This window comes from Ammodytes marinus (assembly GCF_949987685.1).
Source record: "Ammodytes marinus genome assembly, chromosome: 10".
NCBI lineage: Eukaryota > Metazoa > Chordata > Actinopteri > Uranoscopiformes > Ammodytidae > Ammodytes > Ammodytes marinus.
This window is the reverse complement of record NC_137214.1, coordinates 1,257,857-1,285,705: the sequence shown is the minus strand read 5'-3', so window position 1 is coordinate 1,285,705 and position 27,849 is coordinate 1,257,857. Positions and strand designations below refer to the sequence as shown.

The 27,849-nt window shown below is 40.3% G+C and overlaps 1 protein-coding gene across 2 annotated transcripts in view; it reads right to left on the bottom strand.

Moving 5' to 3' along the window:
- atoh8 (atonal bHLH transcription factor 8) overlaps positions 1-21,667 on the bottom strand; it is a 36,710-nt gene extending 15,043 nt beyond the window's left edge. Inside the window, exons 1-4 of one of the 2 annotated variants that reach the window (XM_080035265.1) lie at positions 20,740-21,667; positions 20,113-20,617; positions 17,530-17,673; positions 16,955-17,146 (exon numbers count right to left, since the gene is read on the bottom strand). In XM_080035265.1, coding sequence (XP_079891391.1) covers positions 16,955-17,146; positions 17,530-17,673; positions 20,113-20,601 — 825 coding nt within the window. In that variant the 5' untranslated portion in view covers positions 20,602-20,617; positions 20,740-21,667. The remainder of the gene's footprint in view (positions 1-16,954; positions 17,147-17,529; positions 17,674-20,112; positions 20,618-20,739) is intronic. The other variant, XM_080035264.1, reaches the window with a different exon arrangement.
- Between the last annotated feature and the right edge of the window lie 6,182 nt (positions 21,668-27,849).

Genomic DNA, 27,849 nt, shown 5'->3' with positions numbered 1-27,849 from the left:
AAAAACATGTTTATTTAAGAGCAGGGATTACGTCTCCAGAGTTGCCCGCTTACACCTCCTTTTTTTTATCTCGCAAATAAATTAAATCAAACTTACATTCATCATAAAGAGAGAGAAGAGAAGAAATATATATCATGATTTACTCTCTTCATTGCATTTCCTTTAGACGGACATGCCCTTGAGTGGTGGTGTCTTCTACTTATAGAGCGTTTTAAAATAGAAGGGTATGAAACCTGCAAAATATATGTATATTATTTAAAATAGCAAGTGCTAACAAAAAGCACTTTCCTTGCTTTTTAACCTCTGTATAATTTTTATTTTATTCATTATTTGACATTAAATTACCTTTGAGGTGAGATATCCTTCACCCATTTTTTTTCTCACCTGCACAAGTTACCTTTTACCTTTTACTTTATATCTTATTTTTCTGTGGCCTATTTTTTTATTGTGCAAATAAATTAAATCAAATAATAAGCATGATGGTGAATTGTAGGTGTGTTTAAATGTAGAGTCGTAGAATCTTTACACTGACAACATTAAGACCTTTCCAGCGATGTATTCAGTTGGTGTTCTTATGGCAAGGTTTTGATCTTCTGGGCCCTATTTCAGGTAGCTGGTTTTACATACTCTGAGTTTAATCCTGCGCTCTGAGTTGGTCAACTCAGAGCGCAGGGTTGATGAGTAACTCTGGGTTTTCGGTTACAGAACAGTGGATCAGCGTTGGGTCAATCAACTCTGAGCGTGTTCACTCTGGGTGGAGCGTGTGCATAAAAGCCATCGTCAATGGATCGCTGATAACATGATTCACCATGGAAACAGAAGAAACAAATGCGTGATCCTCCCACTTCTCCACTTCTCACTCCCACTGGAGTTAGAAATATTAACGAATGAGTTTATGGTAGCCTATGGAGAAGAATTAACAGGGATATTGTCACATAACTGATCTAATCTCCTCGGCAATTCAGAAAAAAACAGAGCAATCATTTCGCTTCCGTATGAGAAGCCATAGTCTATTTTAAAAAGTTACGCATATCAGCAGTAAAGTATAAAGCTGGCGCGGCACAGCATTTCTGACAGTGTTTTATATTCGCTGTATAATATGTTGGGAAGCTATAGTCTAATAGCCCACTGTGCAGTAAACAGACTGTCGCTTCTTTAAAATGGGGAGTGAAAGACAATTAAGTCCAGTTAAAAACAATACAAATAGGTTTATTAATCTGAATGTAGAGCATGTCACAATGTGTAAGGTGGCCGCCTATATGAACGGACTGAGAACAAGGCTACTGATCAGATAAATGATCGGTCAAACGTAAAATCATCAGGAAATGATAAAAACATCCCGATGGAGATTTCTATGGAGTGATTTTGCTTCAAACTGTACAGGGACGCGTGTGACAGTGACACTCTTTCTTCAGTTGGAGCTGCAGCGTAAAGTGAAAACAAACTCAGGGTAGGTCTAACCACCTATCCAGCAGGTTAGACCCACGGCGTATGTTGCCGCAGTAACTGACTCTCGGTTGCGCTGAACCTGCTACCTGAAACGGAAAACCCTGAGTTTCCACTAACTCAGAGCGAACAAACTCTGGGTTGACTCAAAACCAGCTACCTGAAATAGGCCCCTGATCACTTTTAAAGCCCAATAATGAAAATGAAGCTTTTTGTTTGCTCATTTGTTTTCTTTTGGAAATAATAATCCAAAGGATGTCACTTTCAGAGATTATAATGCAGAACGCTATGCATAATCTAAAATACAGGCCTAAATCAAATATACCTGCATAGATGGATGGATGGATTTGTAGATGGATAATGTAGGCCTACTTTATTTATTGCCATAGGGAAATTGTAGCATTGAAGCAGCAGTTATTGTGGATTGTATTGCAGTTGGCAGGAATGACTTTCTGTAGTGGTTGAATAGCTGAAGGAGCAGTGCTGTCCATTATCTTCAGCAGCTTGTGAATTATCGTTCTCTCCACAACCAACTATGGGCCCAAATAGGTAAATAATGATTTGCTCATGAAGTACAGTCTGCTCTGTCCCTCCATGCACAACCCCCATGTTACATTTGCAGTCTGTTGTAGAAGTAAATGCAGGTCTCTGTAGCCCTCCACCATCTCATCCTCTTCCCCCAGGATTCGAGTAGCCAGGCATCCTATTGTTTTCGGCCTAGTGCTCCATTTCCAAAAATCCACAACCATCTCGATCATCTTCCTCCCACAACATGCATGGCACAAAACTGTGCCATGCATGGTGCATGCCACCACCCTCAACTGCTGAATATTCTGAATATCTCATTAAAATAGGCCTATGAAGAGAGTGCAGGGATTAAATGAGGGGCATGCAATGAAACATTTCTTAACAGTCTTTAGTCAATTTGGCCATGCTTTCTCTCTCTCTCTCTCTCTCTCACTCACACTCACTCACTCACTCACTGTTAACATAGTCTTCAGTCTGATTGACCATGCTCTCTCTCTCTCTCTCTCTCTCTCTCTCTCTCTCTCTCTCACTATCACTCAAACACACACACACACACACACACACACACACACACACACACACACACACACACACACTCACTCATGATTTGGTTCAATAGGCCTATTAACTGATATAATATATGTTTTTAATATATTTTATTTCATAATAAATATAATCAGCCACATGAAATTACATTAAAATCAATAGCAGGCTATAAAACAAACATAGTGGCCTTTTGATTCAGCTTGGTGCAGACATGAAAATGGAATGCGCCCATTCAGATGACGTCACAAGCTGAAAAAATGCGGCCCATCACCGGCGGACAGCTCGGAACTCTTTATATGTCCATGCCATGAACTCATAGGCATCGCATCCATGCTTCATGGGAGCTGCTCGTGAAAAAAAAAACGTTCCTAACTGTCACGGGAGGTGTAAGCGGGCAACTCTGGAGACGTAATCCCTGCTCTTAAATAAACATGTTTTTTAAAAATTAGAGAACACAATTTAGCAGTTACATTAAGCTTTTACAGCAAAGAATAAAATAAAAATAAAAAACGAAAGTCAACAAAACGCTTCCTGTTTCCGGTGTAATGCTTTTGATTTGATTTAATTTATTTGCACAATAAAAAAACTAAAAAGATATAGACAATAGAAAATAAGATACAACGTAAAAGGTAAAAGGTAACAAAGTGTGCAGGTGAGAAAAAAAATAGGTGTCAAGGATATCCCTCAAAGGTAATTTCATGTAAAATAATGAATAAAATAAAAAGTAATTTAATCCACAAGATTATGCAGAGGTTAAAAAGCAAGCAAAGTGATCTCTCCTGCTATTTTAACTGTAAAGTCCGCAATATCGAGTGATCAGAATCATCAGATCGCTCTAAATGACATACCAAGAAAGCTAAATTCATTACATATGGTGAAACCGGAAGTGTCAAACTGATTTTACTTTGTAATTTATCGCTTCACTTCCTGTCTGACCGTGGAGGATGACTGAGCTCTGCTCTCTTTATTGGCTTTCCTCGTGACAACGAAAATATAAAACGTTCATAACTGTCACGGGAGCTGTTAGCAGGCGACTCTGTAGACGTCATCCCTCCTCTGTAATAAACATGTGTTTTTTAAATGAGAGAACAACAAATTAAGCATTTACAGCAAAGAAATAATAATAATTCAAACGCTTCCTGTTTCCGGTTTAAGGCAGCGCCAGGAGCGTCATAGCAACAGCATAGCAACCAGTATATCAACCAACCAATAAATGTTGTATTTCTACATTTTCTTGGCGATGTCCAGAATAATATTCGTGATAACCATCAAACTACATCGTATACATTCACTGAGTGAAGATTGTGAGAGTAAGACACACATTTCTCACTAACAATGTTATCAAAAACCCATTTAATAGCTTATACATCTTAAAAATCTGCAGAATAAAAGCTGGGGCAATGGCGGTCACAGCTTGGGTTTTGTTTCGGCCGGGAGGATTTGAAAGTCACGTGACATGTACGCTGGCCATTAGAAATGAATAGGGGGAACAAATGTAGGTAATTCACAATTTCAAGGCCTGTATTGTGAAATCTCTACATTTTGCGCTGTGGACCAATGTACCTATTTTACATTTCACTGTGAGACTGGGTTGGACATGCTAATGCTTCTGACTGCTATGTGTGAGAGACACAGACTGGGTCACCTGCTACACTCAGCCAGTCTTACCCCTGGAACACACATCCTGCGTCTACCTCTGGAGCGTGTCTGCATCTGTTACTGCTGCCTCTCGCGCTGTTTTCGGCCACACATACAACATCTCAGCTGCTGCTGCTGCTGCAGCGCTGCTTCTAAAAGCCCTATCTTTCTACATAGAGTTTTCTTAGATAATTCCCATTATTATGAAGTTGTTTCATGTCATTTGATGATGCATATGATTAATATTGAGTTTCGATAATAATCCTAGTGCCTTATTGCCTTTTTTTTAAATTTTTTCACATTTTCGCTTGTGAGTTTTATTTTGAAAAGAAACAAACTGGGAACTACAGTGAATGCTGCTGGTATGACTCTCATGAAAGTATTTCTCTATCAGTTAAGGAAGAGAGACTCAAGACTTTTCCCTGAAAAATATAGGCGAGCCTCCTTGGGTAAAGTGAAGCGTCGCTGCAGAAGTGTCAGCGGCGTGTCTGAGGTTGAATGTGTGGCTTCTGTAATGTGTTAACACGGTCGCCAAAAAACAAAGTAGAGGTAGAGGTAGTAGGACATAGACACGCAGTAGAGAGGATGTGTGTTCCAGGGGTTACACTATTTATATCTATAACAACAGTCGTTTCCATGATCCAGGGGCTTAAGGTGGGTGTACCAAATACCTGTATACTATAAATCCAAGCAGACACATAGAAGCTAGTTTTGAGTAGAAAACAGTTTTGCAACATTTGTATTGTTTTGTTTTGTTGCTCAAGGGGATTCCATGGATTTAAATCACAATGAGACAACATCCATGAAATTATGTGTACAATGCAAAAAATCAAGAGAGCAGAGGAGTATACTATGGAGCAAACTCAACAGAGCCCGGCTCTCTTTTCTTGATCTGGTTCAACATAACACATACCCTCGCTCAGAGCAGACCGGTATCACGAAGGCTGTTATCAACCTCTTATGTTGAACGAGGGTTTCAGCTTCAGGCTCTGTGCGCGTCCCCATGAAAGGGGGCGTTTGACCCGTCATTTGACTCTGCTTCCGCACAGAATGGACTGATCTTGTGCCGCTAACTTTACACAAACGGACTAATTGCGAGCAGCTGAGTAAAAAAAAATAATAAGTGTGTCGCTGACTTCAATCAAGAGGAAGAGTTTTTCAGTCTGAATGATCACAGAACACCAGAAAACAGAGAGCCGAAAAAAACTCTTACTGCAAATAAGGAGAGAGTGGAATGCTGTCAGAAAATTGGGCTAGCCTACTGAATTGATTCATTTATTTTACAAATCGTTCTCGCAGTGCGTAACGTGACATTATAAAGCAATTAAAGGTTGAACTCGGATTTAAACAGTACACCATTTAGCCTAGTTGATAATCCTACACTTAATAATGTGATATAAGTCTGACACTGTCCCCTAATGAATAGCATATGTGGAAAATCACTTTTGTTTTTGGCCACATCAAAATTAATACAATTTTGATTTCGATTTAGGCTTATAGCCCTTTATTTGCATCTTATAAATACCAATAAAATAAATAGCCTAGATACAAAACCTGTAGTCTGTATTTTCCGGACAAATATGAATCTACTGTGAGAAGCTTAACCTGCGAGTGCAGCGATGTCCGAACTGTGACACCTGTCACCTGTCACGTCCCAACTGTAATCACTACTGATGAAAAGAAAGAAGCCTACAGTGAAATAATGTTGCAACCTGTGATTTTAGAGAACGCTTCATTAAGACCCAGTGTGTGTAGATCGCCAGGTAAAAGTTTGAGAATGCTTTTCCTCTAATAACTTTTTAAATGTTAAACTTTTTCAGGAGTTTGAAATGACCTCCTCTGGAATGTGCTCTAGGACCCCGAAAATATGAAAATATGTATATTTATTTGAAATTTTGTGGTCCCAAAATGACGCCACAGCTACATTCTAAGCGGATGGAGAAAATTCAAATTGCGTTAACTAAGTAATTTTTCATCTGATAAACTTCATTCCACATTTTACATGTTCAGCTCCTTCAGGACATTACATGGTAGTATCCTGATTGAGCTGAACACAGGGTTGGGGGTTCGAATCCCCGTTCCAACACAACATTTTAGACTTCACCGGATTTTCTTAAAAATTTGCACAGATGTTGAGTATGACCCAGAGATGACATCACAAGAGTTTAGAGGTCAAAGGTCAAATTTCAAGGTCACTGTGACGTTGCCTTTTGTGACTGCATTATCTCATGAACGCTTCCACGGTTTTTCTTCAAATTTTGCACAGATGTTGATTATGACTCAGAGATTACATCACAATAGTTTAGAGGTCAAAGGTCAAATTTCAAGGTCACTGTGACATTGCCTTTTATGACTGCATTATCTCATGAACGCTTCCACGGTTTTTCTTCAAATTTTGCACAAATGTTGATTCTGACTCAAAGATGAACTGATTACATTTTGGAGGTCATACTTCAAGGTCATAATTCATTCCTAATTCCAGCTAGTCCATTCAAACTTCCAAATATTCCACATTTTTCATACATTGTATTATTCAACCATTCTGTTCATTCAGATATATTCATCTTTCGTTCTTCATCAACATTCAGCAGTGAAGGTTATTCAGTGTCAGCTTCAGCTCAGCAGCACAGCATTCACACCGCAATTTCTTCAGGAATTGCATTTCTAGTTACTTTTTAAAGGTCACATATTATGCTAAATGCACTTTTTAAATGTGTTCTAACATATCCATGGGTCCACGGTGTGCCTAGAGACTGCCAAAATATTTAAAAAAATAACAATCTCTCCTTTTCTCACTCTCCCCCTTTCTGAACACCCCTTCCCCCCAATATACTGCAGTCAGAATTCTCCTCGTTTCTGACCTCAAAAACAGGAAAGCCAGAAGCTTCCACTGTGCAGCCCACACCCCTATTTCTTATTGGTCCATGGCCCTGACAGACAGTGCGAGGCGTATCTGGCTTCGCTTCCGGACAGGGGGCGGGGGAGCTCAAAGATTGTATATTTACGAAGGGAGCTGCAGCTCTCTTTAAAAAATAGGCCATTGTGAGATTAGCTGAACAATGTTCAATAAATTATCTGAAAGTTTTTTTCAGCAAACAATTAAAGAAAAACGTATTAGGGACCACTAAGACCATATAATATGGTGTATAATAGAACCGAAAAGTGTATAATATGGGAGCTTTAAAGTGTTGAACAATACTGTTTATTTTCGAGTTTGTGTTTGCTATTTGATTGGCTTTGTGTTATTCCCCTGTCTCCTTTTGTGGAGGGCTGGGAAAGCTTGTTGGTTATTCCACTCAGAGAGTGAGGCAGTGTGGCTATATTGCTGTGTAAAAAACCTCAAACCCTTCCTTTTCCCCCACGCTGAAGCGTGGTTTTTCCCTTCTCTCCCTCTCCTACACCCATACACACGTTAGATCCCCTTTTCGTAATCTTGAACCGATAGAATTGTGTACAGATCGGCGGTAGTCTCAGTTTAAAGGGTGCGGGGTGATTTCAAAATCCTCCCGCGTTGTTCTAACTTCCCCCTTCTTCGTGCCTTTGTTCTGAGTCAGGCGCCATTTTGAGTACTCGTGGTCGTTACCTGCCCCTATCGGTTGGAGGTAGAATAGCTAGTCTATCCCACCGCCATCTTGGGCCTTTCGCCCCTCCCTTTACCTTTGGTAAACGCCTAGTTACACGCCCTAGTCTCACTAGCTCCTTCGTGCGTTGTGACTCCCCCTCGAGTAAAAAGTCACGTGGGAACTCCCCCCCTCCTTTTCCTACTTCCTTGTTCACACACGCACCAACACACGCACCAACACACGCACCCACACACACATACACACACCCACACACACACCCGCTCACTCACACACTGATATCATACCTACATACATCCATTCACACACATACTAGTGCATGGTTATAAAGACAACATTGTTCTAGACGTTTCTTTTATTAAGTTTGTTAAGTGTATTTGCTTTGTGCTTGTATAAACGGATGTTACCTTAAGTTTCATTGTGGTTCAAATAAATGTTCTTATATTGTAACCAGAAGTGTTTGTGATTTATTTGTGTGGATATTATTGGAAAGTCAACAACCAACAAGTCAAGGATTCTGTAGCCTTCAGTGTTATGATCATATTACCAAATTTATAATATTAATTATTTGATTACATTATTTTATGGAAATGATCATTGAGATTAGGATTTATTAATATTGATTTATTTAACTGAACATTAAACTAATCAACATTTGAGAATACATCATTGATAAAACGAGACAACTTTGCTTTCACTAAGTGGATCGCTGGTGCCCCAGACTTTGAACTTGATACATTCTTAAGGTATTAGTAATCTTCAGATAATTTCTAATAGCAAAATTAATCTGAACCACTTGTAACTGCTACAAATGTATCGCTCAGACAATATAGTCAGATATAGTCGGGATTTCAAAATGTGTAGTTTCCTTAAAGGGCAGCACTCTAAGAGCAGAATTTAAGCTCAAACTCGAAATAAAAACTGGTCTGAGCAGGTTAGCCGTGCAGCATCTGTTACCACGGTGATCTAGCCAGGTAAAAAGAGAGCCACCTTTCGTGATACTGAAAACTCTGGCTTTAGACTCAACAGACCTCGCTCAGCCCTTAATCTTGCTTCGTAGTATACCCCTCAGTTTAAAGGGGGCACTATGGAACTTTAGAAATCTCCTCTCAATTGTGGTACCAGTAGCGGTAAAGTGAGCTGCAGCACTACATGAGCCATGGCCATAACAAGTTATGATTCTGACATAACGACTCTGGCTGTTGTGGCCGGTTGAGCTTCCTCTTATATGTTCATATGCAGAACACGCTCAGGTACGAGCAGAAACGTCACGTGTCGGATTTTAGCTGAAAAATCCGACCTGGTTCCTTTTCATGGAAATAAGTGTACTGTACTATGCGTTTAAGGCAACGGAGGAAGTAATTGTGCAGGTTACATTGTTATCTATTCACCCATACGCAATATATAATGTAAATTGTTTTGTAAATGTTACATAGTGGACATTTAAGTTAAATACACTCCTGAACAAAATCTTGAAAATTGCAAGTATTTGCATTACGCAACCAAGTTGTAAGTAGAGCTTCAAAATGCAAACAGGAGCAAGAGACAAAAAAAACAAAGTAAGCAACGTATTGAAAACTGAATTTAAACTGAATTTAAACTCAAACAGGCTGTTCATTAGCTGATCAAAAGTTTTAAAGACCATAGCCTTAAAAACTCTGCAGAGGTTGGACGCAGTACGAAAAGTATAACTTTTTGTTTGCGTTTTTGAGTTTTTAAGGCTATTTTCTTAAACTTTTGATCAGTGATGAACAGCCTGTTTGAGTTTAAATTCAGTTTTCAAAAAATTAGATTAATCAACCACCGCAAAATGCAAATTGTTGCAATTTTCCCCCGGTCTTCAGATTTTGTTCAGGAGTGTATATACTTCTTCAAACACAGCTACCATAACTACAAAGTGAGTTGCTGCAAATTCAGATTCCCTCTTAGTATTAATTTTACCCTAATCAGTTGTCAATTCAGATCAGATATTTGTCTTACAGTTTGTGTGAACTCAGGCCTTTGGTGCAAAATGAGCAAACTGCTAACTGTGTGCACAGACTCAGTGGCTCCTAGAAAAAAGAGAAAAATAAATCCCCCCAGCCCTCTCTCTCTCTCTGTCTCCTTCCACCAGCTGCTGCTGTCTGACAGCACCATGATGACTGTGTTTTTTCCCTTCCTTGTTTCAGTATGTTGGAGCAGATGGCCGGGAGAGGCAGAGTGGGGGAATGTGTTGGAGAGACTGCTGGGGAATTTGCCAAGGTTGTGTGTGTGTGTGTGTGTGTGTGTGTGTGTGTGTGTGTGTGTGTGTGTGTGTGTGTGTGTGTGGGGGGGGGGGGGTTTCAGTTCGCGTGCCTTCTCACTGCCCTCTGCCCTTCATGGCGCCAGCTCCACTTCCCCTCCACTCTAAACATCTGGTGTCTGGGACTTTGAAAACACACACACACACACGCATACACACACGCACACACACACACACACACACACACACACACACACACACACACACACACACACACACACACACACACACACACACACGCCTGCATGAACACAGAGGAACAGCAAGCAGGCAGAGAAAAGCCCTCAACTAGTTTACATTTAGTAGAGCAACATAACTGCATTAGTGTGCTAGAGCTTGTGCATAAGCTAGATGTGAGAGATGTAGAATGTGACTGTGTCTAAGGAATGAAAACCTTTTGATCAAAGCTTACTCACTTTGATATATATTTCTACAAAATGTCATGGGGTAAGGTCTGTGGCAGCCTCTAAACTGAGCAAAGTGACATTGGCAGGTACTGTAACCTTCTGTCTGGTGCAGCCCAGTGGCTAATTTGTCACTGGGCTGCAGTGGCAAATTAGCCACAATGCTAAATCAAGCATTGAAAAAACTTAATGAAAAAACTATAGTGCAGGACAAGACCTGTGTTTATTTGTGTAACTTATATAGGCCCCCCATCTACGTTTTTCTTTTGGAATCAAAACAAAACTACAGGAGCAACATCATTGAACAATAAAATATACATTTCTGCCTTCTGGTTCCTGATTTGATCAGATATGTTTACTGCATTGGACAGAAAAATTCAATTTAATTTAGGTTGTTTACATTTATTGTTTTTGTTGTTGTTTGGGGCAGACCCAATGCTGTGTTGCATTGTACTTCCTGAACTTGGGACACAAAGAGTCAAGGTGAAAAACTGACCAGCCCTTCAATGGTACGTCCTGTCACCTCAGCTCTTGTCACTTTACAACCTCACATCCCAATGCAGCCCAGACACAACGTTCAAATACGCTGATGATACAACAATAATGGGCCCCTTCTCAGCGCAGTCAATAGTTGTTCAGACAGCAACCTCCGGCTGAACCCTTCAAAAACCTTGGATATCACCATTGACTTCAAAGGCAAACCACATCCCAAACCCCCGGTCCATGTCAACTCTCTTCACTGTTTCATTTAAGTTTCTGGGCACCTCCAATATACCTGCAATAATCTAAAATGACACATCAACGCAGACCACATCACCAAGAAAGGTGAACAACACTTATACTTCCTTAGAAAGCTCAATAAGCCTCAGAGTCCACCAACAGCTCCTGGTCTGATTCTACATATCCATCAAAGAAAGCATCATCTCCTCCTCAATCCCAGTCTGGTAATGAAACACTGACAGTCACTCACAAAACAGAACAGTGCGCATTGTATCCAAGGCCTCCAGGATCATCAGCTCCCCCACACTGCCTATACAGGGCTTTGATTGCTTATGTATATGGTTTGGATTTGAGTTGATATGGGTTTATGTTTGGGACTATAACTAAAAGGGTTCCAAAGATTATGTTAGCAGGACTATAACCTTTCAAGTGTGTTAACAAGAGCATCATCTTTATTGATATTTTTATTTTACTCTTATATTATTTCTTTTGATCATTTGTTTTTTTTTTGTTTTTAATTTTTTTTATTTGCTGTTTTTTTAATTTACTTTTTGAATGTATTTGATGCTAGCTCTTTGGGTTTGCATTCTAAATATGTGTCAGTATATCAGCAAATGTGTGTTAATAAACTAACCCCAACTGGGTAACGCTTTATATTAGGGTCCTTATAATATGCATCAGTTAATAGGTAAGAAGGCCCTTTATAGATTCTTAACATTCATTTGTGTTAATAATACTTTCTATAAGTGTTAATGCTAACATAATAAACATGTTTATTGTGGGATTATAAGACATCTATAAGCCCTATTTATTGATTGCTTAATTACACTAATAAAAGTCTTAAGAGTTACTTGTTTATAAAAGCAATGAAATAACATGGAAAAATATAGAACGCAACATAACGTGGAAAATAAACAAGTCCCAAGTGCATAGTCTACTGCTAATAAATTAATATTAAACTTGTTTTTACCTTAAACCTTTCACGCATAGTGGTCACTACAGTGGACAGCTATTCAAAAGCTGTTTTCTTGTATATGCATGGGTTTAGATCACCTAGTTGCATATCAGCCACTACAGTGGACTCGTGTGTGTCATCCCATACATTGCCAACCAGTGGCCAACCATTGTAGAGCAGCAACAATTTGTCAAAACCAAGATGGCCGACTGGGATCAGAAAAGTTGAGTAGGAATATCCTGTAAATACTTCTACAGTAGGAGACCCTGGCAAGTACAAAAATATATGGCAATATCAAGTAACAACTAAGGAGTAATATAATTGTTAAAATGTCCAATTATTGATTTTAAATTGGGAGGAAATTATGTTTAATCACCTGGGGCCGTATTCACAAAACATTTTAAGACTAAGAGTAGGTCCTAACTTGCAGTTTAGGAGTAACAGACAATCACAGACAACCATTTGATGGCATTTTGGAGATATTTAATGATAGTGAGTTTTCTGAAAGGTACCTTAATAACTGTGAGGGTTTTATGATCTTAGTAAAGCTTTATTTAGAAAGTATAGACACATTTATATTTATTATACTTATAAAAGAAAAATTTATTTATTTAGCTCCTTTTCCTGCAATGCACTAAAAGTTACTGTAATGCCTCGTTTCCACCGAGTAGAGCGGGTCGGATCGGAGCGGTTTGGTCCGGGTAATTTGGCTTTTCATTTGCCAAAAGTTGGGTAGGGTACGGTTTAAGCGCACCTAACCGCTCTGAGCCGTTCCTAATCTCAGTACTCCTCCGTAAGGGTACTAGCCGCCTGAAAGGGTGCCAAAAAGGCGGAGCTACACACTGCCGTCATTTGATTGGTCGTAAGAATCATTTCTGCCTTGTGTAGTCATCTCGGCAAGAGTGAAGAGAGTCTTGTGTTTTGGCGAAAATGTGAGCACAGCACTGTTTATTGTGTGGTGTTTTTCCTCGTCAATAAATTAATCAGTTGGTTACACTGTGTCCCACTGCTAGTCACGTAGCTGCCGTAGCCAGCACTCTTCGCTCACTGTCTCTATCAGTTGCACCGAGCCGTCTCTGTGCTCAATAAATAAAGAAGCGGCTGGTTTGACCAAGCAAAAACGAGAGACCGCTGGCTTGACCACAGTTGTTCCACAGCCCGATAGTTTGACCCACATTCTGGCGGCGGCTATCGCAGTCTAGCCTAAATCCCGCCCTACCAGTAAGGGTAGGGTTGGTGGTGGAAACACCACCGAGATTCTTAAAAGTGAGCTGTCCCGCTCTGAGCCGCTCTGAGCCGCTCCGACCCGACCCGCTCTACTCGGTGGAAACGAGGCATTAGTGTCTCAGTGGTTTCCTTCGGCATGAACTTTACGATTTTGCCAACTGTTGTTTCTAAATGGTGAATTTCCCGGGTTGTCACTGTCTGACTATTGCTCCATAGTCCGCCGTTGAGAGAAATACAGGCTGTGTTCGGAAAGCCATACTAACGTCCTACTCATACTCATTTTGACTTCAATTTGAGTATGTGACGGTTGGGTATGCGAGTTTGGGTATGCGATAAATTCCCGGATGAGTACTAACTTCCGGGAAGATTTTGGGTATCGATCGATTGGATACTTTTCCTCCTAACCACCCCACAATGCAATGGGTCAATTCTACCCGCCCAGGAAAATGAAATATTTTCGAGCAAGTTGCTAGGCAACGACATTGTTTGGGGTCCGCGATCTGACAACTGTACGTGCAGTCATTCAAAGATTAGATAAGATATGAAGATAAATACCTAACAACATTAGAGTTACTAAGTGAAATGAGTGATGCCAGTGGAGAGAGATCAGAACCATAGATAGTAGCCTATATAAAATCAGATCAGAACTGAATGCTGTGTTCCACACACCGGGGCTCGTCCAGCCCAACTGACAGACAGCTGAGTGCTGTTGCCACGAAATGTGATTAGTGTTCTTAAAGATAGGCCTACTTAGATTATAAAACAAGGGGTCTAAAACACATATGATGAACACAGGACTTTAAAAATCTAGTTCAATGTCTAACCTGTGGAGGGCGGTAATACGCTAAACTGCGTCTAAACGGCCTGAATCTTGTAAGAAGAAGAAGAAATTATTTATTGCTTGAGTATACTTCAAGTGAAAACGTTTCGACGCACCTCGCATACACAATCGATCTTTGAGTAGACAGTATGTAGTATATAGATGGTGAGTATGTAGGATGTAGGACGCTAGTATGGCTTTCCGAACACAGCCACAGTGAGAGTGCATGGCGTGCAGCTCTTCAATGAGGATATGTTATCCAATTCAAATCATTGTAAAATTGAAAATGAATAGGCCTATGTGGCGCTATTGTAGGCTAATTGTGAACAAATGTGTGTGAAACCCTGCAGTATATTATTGGTTTCATGTTAAATCAGTGTCACTTGTCATTAAAAACTCTTTACTGCGACACAATATGGATATCTCCCACAGTGTTTCTATCATAAATTCACTCTTAGAGACTCATTCCCTCTCAGCCAATCACTGTGGGCATGACATCATCCATAGCAACAGGGTCAACCCCGCTCTCTAGTCTTAGCTTAGGAGTCCCTCCCATTCTTAGTAAAAGTTGGTCTTAGCAGCTTTGTGAATAGGTTTTAAGAAATTACTCTTAACTAAGAATGTTTAGTGCTCCTTAGGAGTACTCTTAGCGCTAAGATAAAATGTGTGTGAATACGGCCCCTGTCCACTAAAGTGGACATCATGCATTGATAACTACAATAAATACTATTAGCTACTGCAGATTTGTTGTGCTTGAAAATGCTTCATCTGCTGTAACTTTTTGGTTGTAAATCAATTGACTTATGTTATTATAATGCAACTTGAAGTATTTGTTTAAAAAAAAAAAATTTGTGCAGATTATCCCATTATGTGTTGGTGTCATTATGATGTCAATTTTAATATTAAAATAGCTTTGATGAAGTGATGTACAAGTCAGTAGGCTGTGCTGCTGAATTACACCTGAGAATGAGTAATTGGAGAACCATGGAAATAGTTTTCTGTTATTTTTATAGAACATTTTAATTGAAAAAATGATTCCATGCTTTTGCATTAGATTGAAGAATTAGAATATTTTAATATGTGAACAGGCATTGACAAACACCCGTCCCTTCTAGGGGGGTCGGGTGTTTTTCGCTGTCCAAACGATTGGCTATTGTTAAATATCATTCACACAACCAGAGTTCTCCACTATTGCCTCCAATGTCCAGCTGGGTGAAAATAATAGCCAGCTGAGATCCTGACCCTCCTAGGGGGGTCCGGGGGTATGCCCCCCCGGGAGATTTTTTTTAAACTTTTTAAAGTGAAATGCATGATTCTGGTGCACTTTGAAAGGGAAATTAAGAGGCTAAATCTGAGGAATTTTGTGTGAACAAATAATTTGGAGACACTGGGTCGGATGAATTAGAAGCTTCTTGGATTTTCCATTAAAATGTTCATTTAAAATAAAATATTATGCAGGGTCCTCTGGGTTGGGCTTGGTGCTCTTTTTCTTTTATGCGACATATTTCTCTGTAATATAATGAATACATTTAAATGCAGTGAGAGGAATGAAGCAGAAGAACTCTGTTGTCCAGCTATCTTTTTTTCCACAGACGAGGCTGAAATAGGTTATACAGTGCATGGGCATCTGAGCCCCATTTCCAAATGTTTTTAAATATTCTCAATACACACTGGACGTGAACGTGACAGTTAAACTTGGATTACCTCCCAGATGAACTGATTAAATTATTGGGCTATTAACTAGGCTATCTAGATCAAAACATTGTATTCATTTTTTTGTATGATATAATAATATGATGTTAATATCAAACACACAAACTAAAAAATAAAAATAAAAATAAAAATTAATTGGGGGGGGGGGGGGCCTGTCGGTCGGCTCTGATTGTGAGCGCACTGCAGACACTGCGCTCATTAAACTGTCAGCTTCAAGAGTCCTGTGTGGGTCAACAGTGCAGTGCAAACTATGCAGCATAAAGTTACAACATTCGTCTACGACCGTGATGTTAAATCACCTTCACACAAAGTCTCCGCCCCAGCAAAGCAGCGAGTCGATCGCTGTGACGGTGAAAATCACCGGGACCCGGGAGACCCAGTGAGCGAGTGAGACGCCGCTCAGAAAAAACTCTGTGGTTTGATGGATGAAATCAGTCGGGGATATCCTGCCCGTTAACTTTGTCTACGGGAACGGCTTCCGCGATCTTTTTCTATGTCTCGAGTCTAACAGAGAGCCATGTCGGCAAACTGACAGCGCGACTAAATAAAGGGACTGTAGGCTACAGTGAGCTGCGTCCCTCCGTATAGTTTCTGTTTCAGTAGGCTGTTACATTAACCTCTGAAGCATTGACAGTGTTTAATCAAAGCCTCTAATTTTTTATTATCAAAAGGGCTTTGATTGAGACTTTTAGCCAATTCTAAAGTCTGAACACACAGCGGCAGCAGTGATGCTTTACGGTGCCCGATCTTAACGCTGATTGGACAATACTCATATTGATATTCCCTTGTCTCACACTACGGTAACTCGCCCACACAGTCCAGTCTGGGAAGCGCTGGCTGACTTCTCTGGCAGCTGCCGCTACCCCCCGCCCCCCTCCCAAAAACAAAAACTCTTCGGATCTATACGATTCACGTGGGTCATATATTTTGATTCTAAACGGCGATTTTCGCCGAAAAGCGACGAGTTTGCAGGTATGATATAATATAATATAATATAATTTTTTTCACTGGTTTGCTATAAAAAATAATTCCAAAGTTACAGTAGCATTACCGCAAACAAAAGGATTACAAAGTGAATTGATTAGGTGAGCTCACCTTCCTCTTCTTGCTCCTGCCCTCTGCCTGCAGCGTCCTGGTGCACTGCTCCACACACTGAGAGAAGCTCACACTGCTGTGCTCAGGACTGTAGTCAAGCTCAGCCAACTGAGCCAGAGACAGGATGTAGTTGCAGGCTATACGGAGTATGGCCAGCTTGGACAGCTTCTGCCCATAGGAGTAACATGGCACCTGGAGAGATGGGTGGAGGGGAGCTTGAGACAGGAGATTCTACAACCTCTAGCCCTACCCAGCCTGTTGTTGTTAGTGGAACCTGGTCCATACTACTGCATTGGATGTGGCTTAGCTGATTGTTGTTTGTTATAGAGCTTGAAATGAGAAACTAAGTGAACTTAGTACAGACTACTACAGACTATACTATAATTGTGAAAAATAGTGACAGTTTCTATTCTAAACGTATTTCCTGATCTCAGCATCTGCATATTGATGGCATCAGCAACACCTTATTGTTACCAAAAAAAAAACGTGTGTGTGATTGTGTGCACAGTGTGTATGTGTTTGAGTTGTTAATATATGATGCCTCTGTCTGTTTGAGTGTGGACAGTGAGTCTGACCTGCTTCCTCAGGGCCTCGAAGGCAGCACTGATAGTGTGAACCCTGGTCCTCTCTCGGGCGTTGGCCAGCAGTCTCCTGGTCTGCTGGATGGCTCTCACCTCTGGAACCCGGCCTGGTGGATCAGTCCTCTTCCTGGGAGAGTCCTGAAAGCATAGCACACAACACGCTCACAACCCAGTGGACACTTTCCTTTCTGTTTGACTGAACCAAACAACAGCACAGTATTATGGACCTGCTCCTCTACAACACAGGCTTTCTCCATTCTGGGGGATTAGCTGTGCCTAGGCATGCCGTGAAAAGCCACAAGTGTTTGAGCCACGGTGGCACAGTGCAAGTGACACAGCAACTTAAAGTAGTTTACCAAAATAAGAGCCTGTAGCTTGGTTCAGCTTTGAGAGTTTCTGTTTGTACTATTACTCCTCTCTGTGATATTTCAATGCTTTAGATACATCGTTAGATGAAGTAATTCTTTATTAAATGGGTCTGCTCCACAAACACTGACTAAAGCATCCTGTTGGTTTGTTGGTGGAAAGTTTTTTTATGAGAATTGTTCAGTTTGCATCAGACTCAATCTGATGATCCAAAAGCTCCTTTTTCGTTCTGGACAGAACTTTGGATCTAAATAAAAGTAAATGATAAAATATTGACTTATTCAAATTCATTTGATCAATAAATTATAATACATTGTTATCACACAGCAGTTTTTTTTTAACCTTTACTTTTTTATATAGGTAAATCCTATTGAGACCGGAGACTCTTTTTCAAATGTCAAATTTCTGTCAGGGTTTGCTCCATTAGCCAAAACCTTCCTCTTCTTGCCCCTGATTAACTCCTTTGTTGTTTTTTGGATCATTATCTTGCTGCATGATGAAGGATCTTCCAATCAGTTTGGTTGCATCGTTCTTTAAATTGGCAGACAGAATGTTTCTGTAGACTTCTGAGTTAATTTTGCTGCTGCCATCATGTGTTACTGTGCTGTTGTCAAAATGAACCTTTACCAAAGTGATGGAAAGGCTAAAGTTTGGAGAAAGAAAGGATCTGCTCATGATCCCCAACATACAAGCTCATCTGTGAAACATGGTGGAGGCAATGTCATGGCTTGGCTTCTTCTAGGATGGGCTCATTAATCTTCATTGATGATGTAACACATGATGGCAACAGCTAAATTAACTCAGAAGTCTACAGAAACATTGTGTCTGCCAATTTAAAGAAAGATGCAACTAAACTGATTGGAAGATCCTTCATCATGCAGCAAGATAATGACCCAAAAAAACTGCAAAAACAACAAAGGAGTTAATCAGGGGCAAGTAATGGAAGGTTTTAGACTGGCCAAGTCAACCTCCAGATTTAAACCCTTTAGAGCATGCATTTTACCTGCTAAAGAGGAGTCTGAAGAGAGTAACCCCCCAACACAAAGAAAACAACTGAAAGAGGCTGCGGTGAAAGCCTGGAAAAGCATCACAAAAGAAGAATGCAAAAGTTTTGTGATGTCAATGGGTCACAGGCTTGATGCGGTTATCGCAAGCGAAGGATTTGCAACAAAATATTAAGTCTTATTCACCTCAATTTATTTTAAGTCTATCTGTTCCAATACTTTTGCTCACCTAAAAATTTGGTGTTCCTTTACAAAAAATGCTATCTTCTCAGTTGTGTATCAGATCCAGATGTTAATACCTGGAAATTAAAGCTGAAATGTTGATCTATTGTCTCATATTCATATTTTGGTGTCAAACCCAAATGTTTCCAGTCTACAGCAAAAATAAAGGAATTGGCCTCACTGTTCCAATACTTTTGGAGGGCACTGTATACATATTGATAATAATTAATTATGATACATTAACAGATGTAAAAAAAAAGGACACAACCAAGAGGATCCAGATTGATATCTCAAATTCATCACAGACTATAATCTGACAAAATACCCAAACGTTTGGATGTCGTTTGCTAATTACTTTCTACACATATGCATAAATTTCTTTATCAAGTTTCATCCTAAAATGTTAACTTTTAACCAATATTTTAACTAAATTGATAGAAATGTAAAGGGAGCCAAACTAAACTGTGGCTTGCTTCTTGGAGTTCACACACACACACACACACACACACACACACACACACACACACACACACACACACACACACACACACACACACACACACACACACACACACAGTTTGATTGATAATGGATTATGTATGTATAGCCCATCCATAATTAGCAACTGACTTAATAGCTGACAACAACTAACTGATTTATAAAAATGTATCCATTAATGTACTCTATGAAACATGAGTAAAAAGACAGCAGCAAGTCCCAGAGGTGAGGTTTTTAAAAGTCTTATTTGGTCTGACCAACAGGTTGACACCCAGAGATATCCACATCTATTTAAGGATAAAACCCAGAAAAGCAGTACATCCTCACATTGAAGAAACTGGAACAAGTCCATGTGTTGGACCTATTCAAATAAACTAGAACCATTAATGGATTTTAAAATAGTTGCTACTACTATTGTAATATGTATTTTTTTATGTAAATGTCAGAACACCATGTTGGTTTTAGTGAGAGTAGTGCACTGATTCACCTGAGGTGAGTGTCCCTCCAGGTATTCACTGTGTGAGGGGGTGGGCTCCATGGAGAAGAGCTGGCTGTGCAGGCTGGCTCTCAGTCTGCTGGAGAGGACCGAGGGCCAAGGGGACACCTCTGGAGAGCCAGGTAACACACACAGTGTGGAGGGGAGGGCAGGGACGTTATTGCCAATCCTCATGTCTATAGCTCCACTGTGAGAGGGAGACGCATCACAGTCTGCTGAGCCTGAGCCAGGCCCTGTCTGCTGTGTGTGTAGTGGGGTCGCTCCTCTGACAGGACAGGCCTCTGTCTGTACATCATCTACTGACTCTCCGTCTGACATGTCTGCTGGGTGGCTGCTCCTCTCAGCCTCTGGAGCAGTGAACAGTCTTTTAGGCTGGCGGGACTTCCTCTTCATCTTGTTGTTAGAGACCAGCATAGGCTCTGTGTTAGTGGATCTATTCCAGGTATCACTCAGTGGATGAGGGTTCTTCATTTCCAACATTTAGTGTAAAAAACAGCTAAAGCAAAAAAAAAGGTTAGACAGCAAATCCAATTTTTAATTTGTGTGAAAGTGAATCTGAACTACATACACTGACTTCAAGGCTTTTTTAACCTAAAAGAAAAAGTAAGTTCCACTTACTGTGTCAACATTGTCTTTCTAAACGTTGACCTACTGGAAGCATTTGCTTCATTAATGTAAATGAGTGTAAGAAAAAAAGTGAAATTTTCCAATTGAGAATGTGCAAGCACTTAACCAGTATGACTTTTGTTCATCCTGCAATTGATCCTACCTTCTTGACAAACTGTAACATAAACTGGTCAACTGCAAAATCTGAAGGGATGAATGTTCAAGTTTCTCAGCAGCTTTTCTGTGGCTTCACTCCACTCCTCTTTTAATCCACATTAGTAGCAAAGAACTGCAAGTCCACAAAGCGTGTCTCTCTGCATTAGAGCCGTGCACAGAGCAGAGAGAGGGAGAGTCCAGGCTTCAGAATGCTGGTTAGAGTGTGGCTCCACTCAGTCTGCATAGCACACTGTGAATAACCCACACTGATACACACACGGAGCACAGTGCAGAGGAGCTGCAGCTGCTGGACAAATTAATGGGAACAGCACATGGACAGGATGCTGGAGCAATCCTAAGAAGGATCGTACTGGATTAGTTAGAGAAAGTCATCTGACATGGAGAACAGTCCTAAACGTCAACAGATCCTTAACACAGACCAACTTCATCCACTCACAGAGAAACAGAAAGCTCTGTGGGAAAGTCCTCAACCATGTTTATATCCTCTCCATGCTGTCTATAGGACCGACACATCGCAATAAGCGTCCCTTCTGAAACACGCTCCGCTATCCCGCAGCGCGATGTTTGACACTCAGTATGCTTGCTCCATGGCATCAGTGGGCTTCGTTCCCTTTCATCAAAAAACTCTTCCTTAGTCCACAAGTTCATCTCTGATCTGCCCCCGGCCGATAGGAGAGCCGTAACCCTGTGGTTCCAGTGCGCGTGTGTTGGACAGCACAGAACAGATAGCTACATAGTTACAAAGCTCCTCTTACTGCTGGCGTCAGTCTGGCTGGAGCTTAACCGAGCCACACACGCACACACACACACACACACACACACACACACACACACACACACACACACACACACACACACACACACACACACACACACACACACACACACACACACACACACACACACACACACACACCGCTTTTTCTACAAAAAAATCTAAACATTCAAATCAAAATAAGATCCTCTACTTAAAGTTAACAGCGCCACCTGCTGCCTATAATACGAAGCCACGGGATTGATTTAGGGCGCACTCGCAGAAGGCAAATTTGCCTGTTCCGTGCTCCACGCCCCTCTCACGAGTCCCCCGCTGGGCTGTGCTCACACTGCCCAGCGGGGGACTCCTTCCCTACCTCACCGTGCGTGTTTGGGATTTGGGGCGTCTATACTTGTAGGCTATAAGACTGTTTGTGAATATTTTCATCCAGACAAATTTGCATCAAATATTCCACTTCCACATTAGACCAACGAGAATCCTTAAGCTATTGTTTTTAAAAAAAAAATGTAGCCTTGACGTAATAGGTCGCGGTCGACAGTCTCATAGGGCTCTGGTCGGGACCAGGCTAAACGTAAAGGATAAACTTATTGTGTTGCCTGATTGGCTCAGTCAGCTGTCACTCCGATCTGAAATCAAGGTGTTTTACAGTTATTCCATGATCTTCTGTGTTCTGCTTTATTTTCATTAGCCTGTTTTAAAGTACCACATAAAAGACTGCATTGTCATTTAGTTAAATAGTTATTTTTTTAATAATTTAACCTGAACCATTTATAATTAACTTATTTAAAATTAGATTAAGATGAAAAATTAATTATAATCATTTATGTGATAACCTGTTCATATTGCAGGCTATATTTATACAATTGATTATCTATGGCATTGCAAATGTGGGTCAAATAAATTCACTTTGTACTTATAACTATATCGAGGTAGCCTGGTGCTACCAGACCATCGTACTTCATTTCATTTGTACAGAAGGTCTGGCAGTGCTGTAATTGGCAAACGTTCACTCATGGAGGTCTGTTAAAGTTTAAAACTATTGGATCTGCCCAGTGCCACTCTGGATTAGCCAACCAATCGCATAATGTTTGGTCGTCACGTGTGTCATGAGCCAGCTTCTGGCAACTGAAACTGGAGCGTGACTTCGACGTCATCGTTCTCAGCCACTCGCTCTGTTCGCTGATTGGACCGGCTGTCGAATCTCCGGCAAAACTGGGAAATGGGCGGTACACCCAGACTGACTACTGAAGGGAAAATAAAATTTGGCCGGAAGTAGGCGGGCGGGCGGAGCCAGGCTAATATCGAGGTGCATCTAAAACAAAATTCAAATATCAATGAAAATTTCCTTTTTTCTGTAATTTAATTCAAAATGTGAAACTTAAATATATCCTAGATTCATTACACATGAAGTGAAATTAATCTAGAATAAACATACTTTTCAGAAGGTCAACATTTCTGTATTCCTTTTTCTGATTGGTTGTATGTAATATTCTAATATTTTGAGATACTGGATTTTTTCAATCATCCAAAAAAAAGGCCTGACAGATTTCACTTTGTGTAATGAATCTATGAAAGTTTCACTTTTTGAATGGACTTTCCATGATATTCTATGTTTTAGATGCACCTTCAGACTTCTCACTGTCAACTATTTTATCATCATTGGCAGAGAATACATCTGCTGTATGAAATTAACTGCCCCCTCACTTACGGTTTAAACTAGCAAGGCATTGTGGGAAAATGGGCCATCTTTTCCATTTTTACATCAGTAAATCTGTGTTCGATCTCTGGGGTTGCGTTCCGAATCGCATACTTTCTACTATATAGTATGTAGAAAAAAGATTTAGGATGTCCCGATTCTTGTGGCCAGATTTAGGATGGATAGAAGTACCCGGATGTCCTACTTTATGCGGTCAAGATTGTTGGTGTTGAAAACTGCATCCTATTTGGACGATTCTGACCCACAATCCAGTGTGCACGTAAAGTGACGTCACATTGACGAAGCCTCCATATGAAAACAAACGGGGATGCGACGGATATAAAAGCAAGAGGCAAAATCAAGGCGCAATGTTATGATGAAATAAGAGAGAAAAGTATGTCCCAATAGTATGCCTATTGCATCCTAACTAGATTATTTTTATCGTCGGATGTATTATGTATAGAAAAAAGAAAGAGTATGCAATTCGGAACGCAACCTGGGTCTACTTCTGAAAGCTGTGGGCTGGCATTTAACAGAATTACTTACACCTGGCTTGACAAAGCGGCCCCTTTTCATCCTGGATTGGCGTTTATGCAACTGACTAATCCAAAGTGCCCAGGCTAGACTTTGTCAAGGCTGGCTTTATCAATCATCCTGGATATCTTAAATCCACTTTTATGCAATAGGCCCCAGGACTTCATAGTCTCAGACTAACTAAGCCAAACTTAAGCCATATCCATGAAAGCGACTTAAACATCCCAGTTTAACTAGTCCACATTAAAGCAGCTCCGAGTAACATTTAAATATCTTTTAAACAGCCTCATGTTTCCTCTGATAATCATAAATTACCTTTAACAGCAAACGAGACCATCAGTGCAAAGAAAGACGTTTTTATATAGTTTTTATTACTGCGTTTGGTCTGGTCGCACACCCAGTCCGATTTTAGGTTTGCGCGTGCAGGCTCTTTGGTCACATATCCGTATTGGTCGCAGATTTCAGTGTGGCGCAACAACGCGATTTGAGAAGCCCGGGAGCTTTGCTTGAGACAGTTATTTGTCGTCATAATGACTGATAACGGGGCTGAACCATCAAAGAAAAAAAAGAAAATGCAATGAAGAAAAGCTAAAAGGGAGAGTGGTAAATGAGCGGGAGGGCGTTGCCAAGCAACGTATACACAATTTCACGGGAGCGAACTGCAGTGTTTACTCCTAAATGAATGAGCGATAGCCTACTAAAACAAAGTTTACTTTGCCTCACCATCATCAGATGAGTCGACCATTATTCATCTGAAATAGTCATTATTTACAACAACATAAATAACACATTACCTCATCATGATCCATACTAACTGCCGTCTCTCTGTTTCATTCGCTTTCTGTGAGGACACAGAGTCGTTCAGCTCCGTGAGAGTACTTCAGTGACACTGCATCAACTCATTGCAATCAGGTGTGTGTAGCACTGACTGGCATTAGTTGATGCTGTGTCACTAACTACTCTCACGGAGCCGAAAAGAGTCGTCCGGTGCCCTCACACTTTCAACACACAGACATGCATTATATTGCTTCCTGATCATTTGAATCTTGCACGCCCGGCACGAGCTAGAAAACAGCTTCACGACAGCTGGCGTCGTAAAAATACTACCGCTTTTGTCCAAAGGGGCCGCCAAGGGACCAAGTTACTCGTAGTGGCTTTAAGGCCTTCTCCTGGCTTAATCTAGGCCCTGCCTATGGGCCGGTTTCACAGATGCTAAGATTTTATTTGTGGATTTTACATCTGCTTTTAACTCCATGCAACCTAACATTCTTGCAGACATTTTAGCCAGTGAATTCAATCTTAATACAGGTATTATTTATTGGATCATGAACTTTCTTAACAGTAAAGTCCAGCGGGTCAGAGTGGGCTCATTTCTGTCTGATGCGATGACAACATCCACAGGCTCCCCACAAGGATGTGTTTTATCTCCTTTACTATTTATTTTATACACAAATTCCTGCACTAGCACTTTACAAAACAGGCACTTTATTAAATACGCAGATGACACAGCCCTGGTGAGTCTGCTACGGGATGAGGAGGTAGATCATGGGCCAGTTTTAGACTCCTTTCTAGAATGGTGTAATAAGTCACACTTAATTTTAAACACTCAAAAGACCAAAGCAATGTCCATAGATTTTAGAAAGTCACAACAATCCACTGACACTTTTATCAATGGGGAGACTATTCAGGTTGGTACAAACTACAAATACCTTGGCATTGTACTGGACAACAAGCTTACATGGGACTCATGGACTGACCTTTTGCACACTAAGACACAGCAAAGGATGTACTTTCTAAAGAAAATGCTTGTTTTTAATGTCAATAACAAAATGCTCCAAATGTTTTATACTGCATTCATTGAAAGTGTTTTAACCTTCTGTATTGTCTGCTGGTTTGGAAATGCCACCGAGTCACAGAAAAAGACTATCATAAAAACAATTACAACTGCCAGCAAGTTACTTGGGATCACACTACCGAGCATTGAACACATTTACAAAGACAGACTGGTGAAAAAGGCCAATAACATTGTATGTGACTGAACACACCCCCTGGCATCCCATTTTAAACTACTGCTATCTGCTCCTCGTTTCTGCGTACCCCTTATGACCAAGAACAGATCCAAATTCTCTTTTGTACCACAAGCCATAAAAGCCTTAAATCAGTCAAAATAAGCTATGTCCAGCTGGCCTGGTCATGTCAAAAGTTGTATAGTGTATTGTAGTGTGTAATGTATGTTCTTCATGTTATGTCTGTCAGTGTCTGATGTATGGACTATCTGTTTGTGTCATTTGTCTGATGTCATGTCATGAAGTGCGACTGTGCCGCAAACCCAACTGCCCCACGGGGACAATAAAGTTTTCTACTGCTATAATTTATGTGATAGTCTGTTCATATTGCGGGCTATATATATACAATACTGTATACAGTGCTGTGTGAAAGTTTGTGAACCCCTTGAGCCTTTTGGAATTTTATTCATTTCAACCATTATTAATTCATTTTTATCAATACCAGTATTTTTATATGAAATAACAGATGTTTGTTTATCAATTCAACATTTTTATTTTCCAGAAATCAACTGTTAAAACAGATAAAACAAATTATTTGACAAATGTTGTATCTGCAAAAGTTTGTGAACCCTGAGCTGCATTGCTTAAATGGAGCAGGTAAACACAATCAGATGGGCCAAATTGAGTGATGAAATGGACCAATGTAGTGAGAGATCTTTGGGGAAGAAATTGGGCGGCACTAGATAAAACAGAGATCAAACCAGGGGCCTATTGCATAAAAGTGGAATAAAGACATCCAGGATGATTGATAAAGCCAGCCTTGACAAAGTCTAGCCTGGGCAATTTGGATTAGTCAGTTGCATAAACGCCAATCCAGGATGTAAAGGGGCTGCTTTGTCAAGCCAGGTGTAAGTCATTCTGTTAAGTGCCAGCCCACAGCTTTCAGAAGTAGACCCAAAGATCGAACACAGATTTACTGATGGAAAAATGGAAAAGACGGCCCATTTTCCCATAATGCCTTGCTAGTTTAAACCGTAAGTGAGGGGGCAGTTCATTTCATACAGGAGATGTATTCTCTGCCAACTGTTCTTGATGTCCCTGCATTGTTTTATGATAAAATAGTTGACAGTGAGCAGTCTGCAGGTGCATCTAAAACAATGAATATCATGGAAAGTCCATTCAAAAAGTGAAACTTTCATAGATTCATTACAAGAAGTGAAATATGTCAGGCCTTTTTTTGGATGATTGATTGATCATGGAATACAAAATCCAGTATCTCAAAATATTAGAATGTTACATACAACCAATCAGAAAAAGGATTTATAATACAGAAATGTCGACCTTCTGAAAAGTATGTCTATTCTAGATTAATTTCACTTCATGTGTAATGAATTTCTAGAATATATTTAAGTTTCACTTTTTGAATTCAATTACAGAAAAAAGGAATTTTTCATTGATATTGAATTTTGTTTCAGATGCACCTCAATGTAGTTATACAGTAAGTACAAAGTGAATTTATTTGACCCACACTTGCAACTTCATCTGCCATCGATAATCAATTGTATAAATATAGCCTGCAATATGAACAGACTATCACATAAATTATTATAATTTATATCATTGCATCTTAATCTAATTATAATAACAGGCTAATGAAAATAAAGCAATACACGGAAGATCATGGAATAACTGTTAAACACCTTGATTTCAGATTGGAGTGACAGCTGACTGAGCCAATCAGGCAACAGAATAAGTTTATCCTTTACGTTTAGCCTGGTCGGGACCAGGCTAAACGTAAAGGATAAATCTCCAGGGTAACTTATGTCCCTCCGCTTTTATGCAAGCAGATCATGGCTAACGCAAGCCAGGATAACCGAAAAATCCTAGGTTAATCCCTTATCCAAGTTTTATGCAATAGGCCCCTGGTCAGTTTA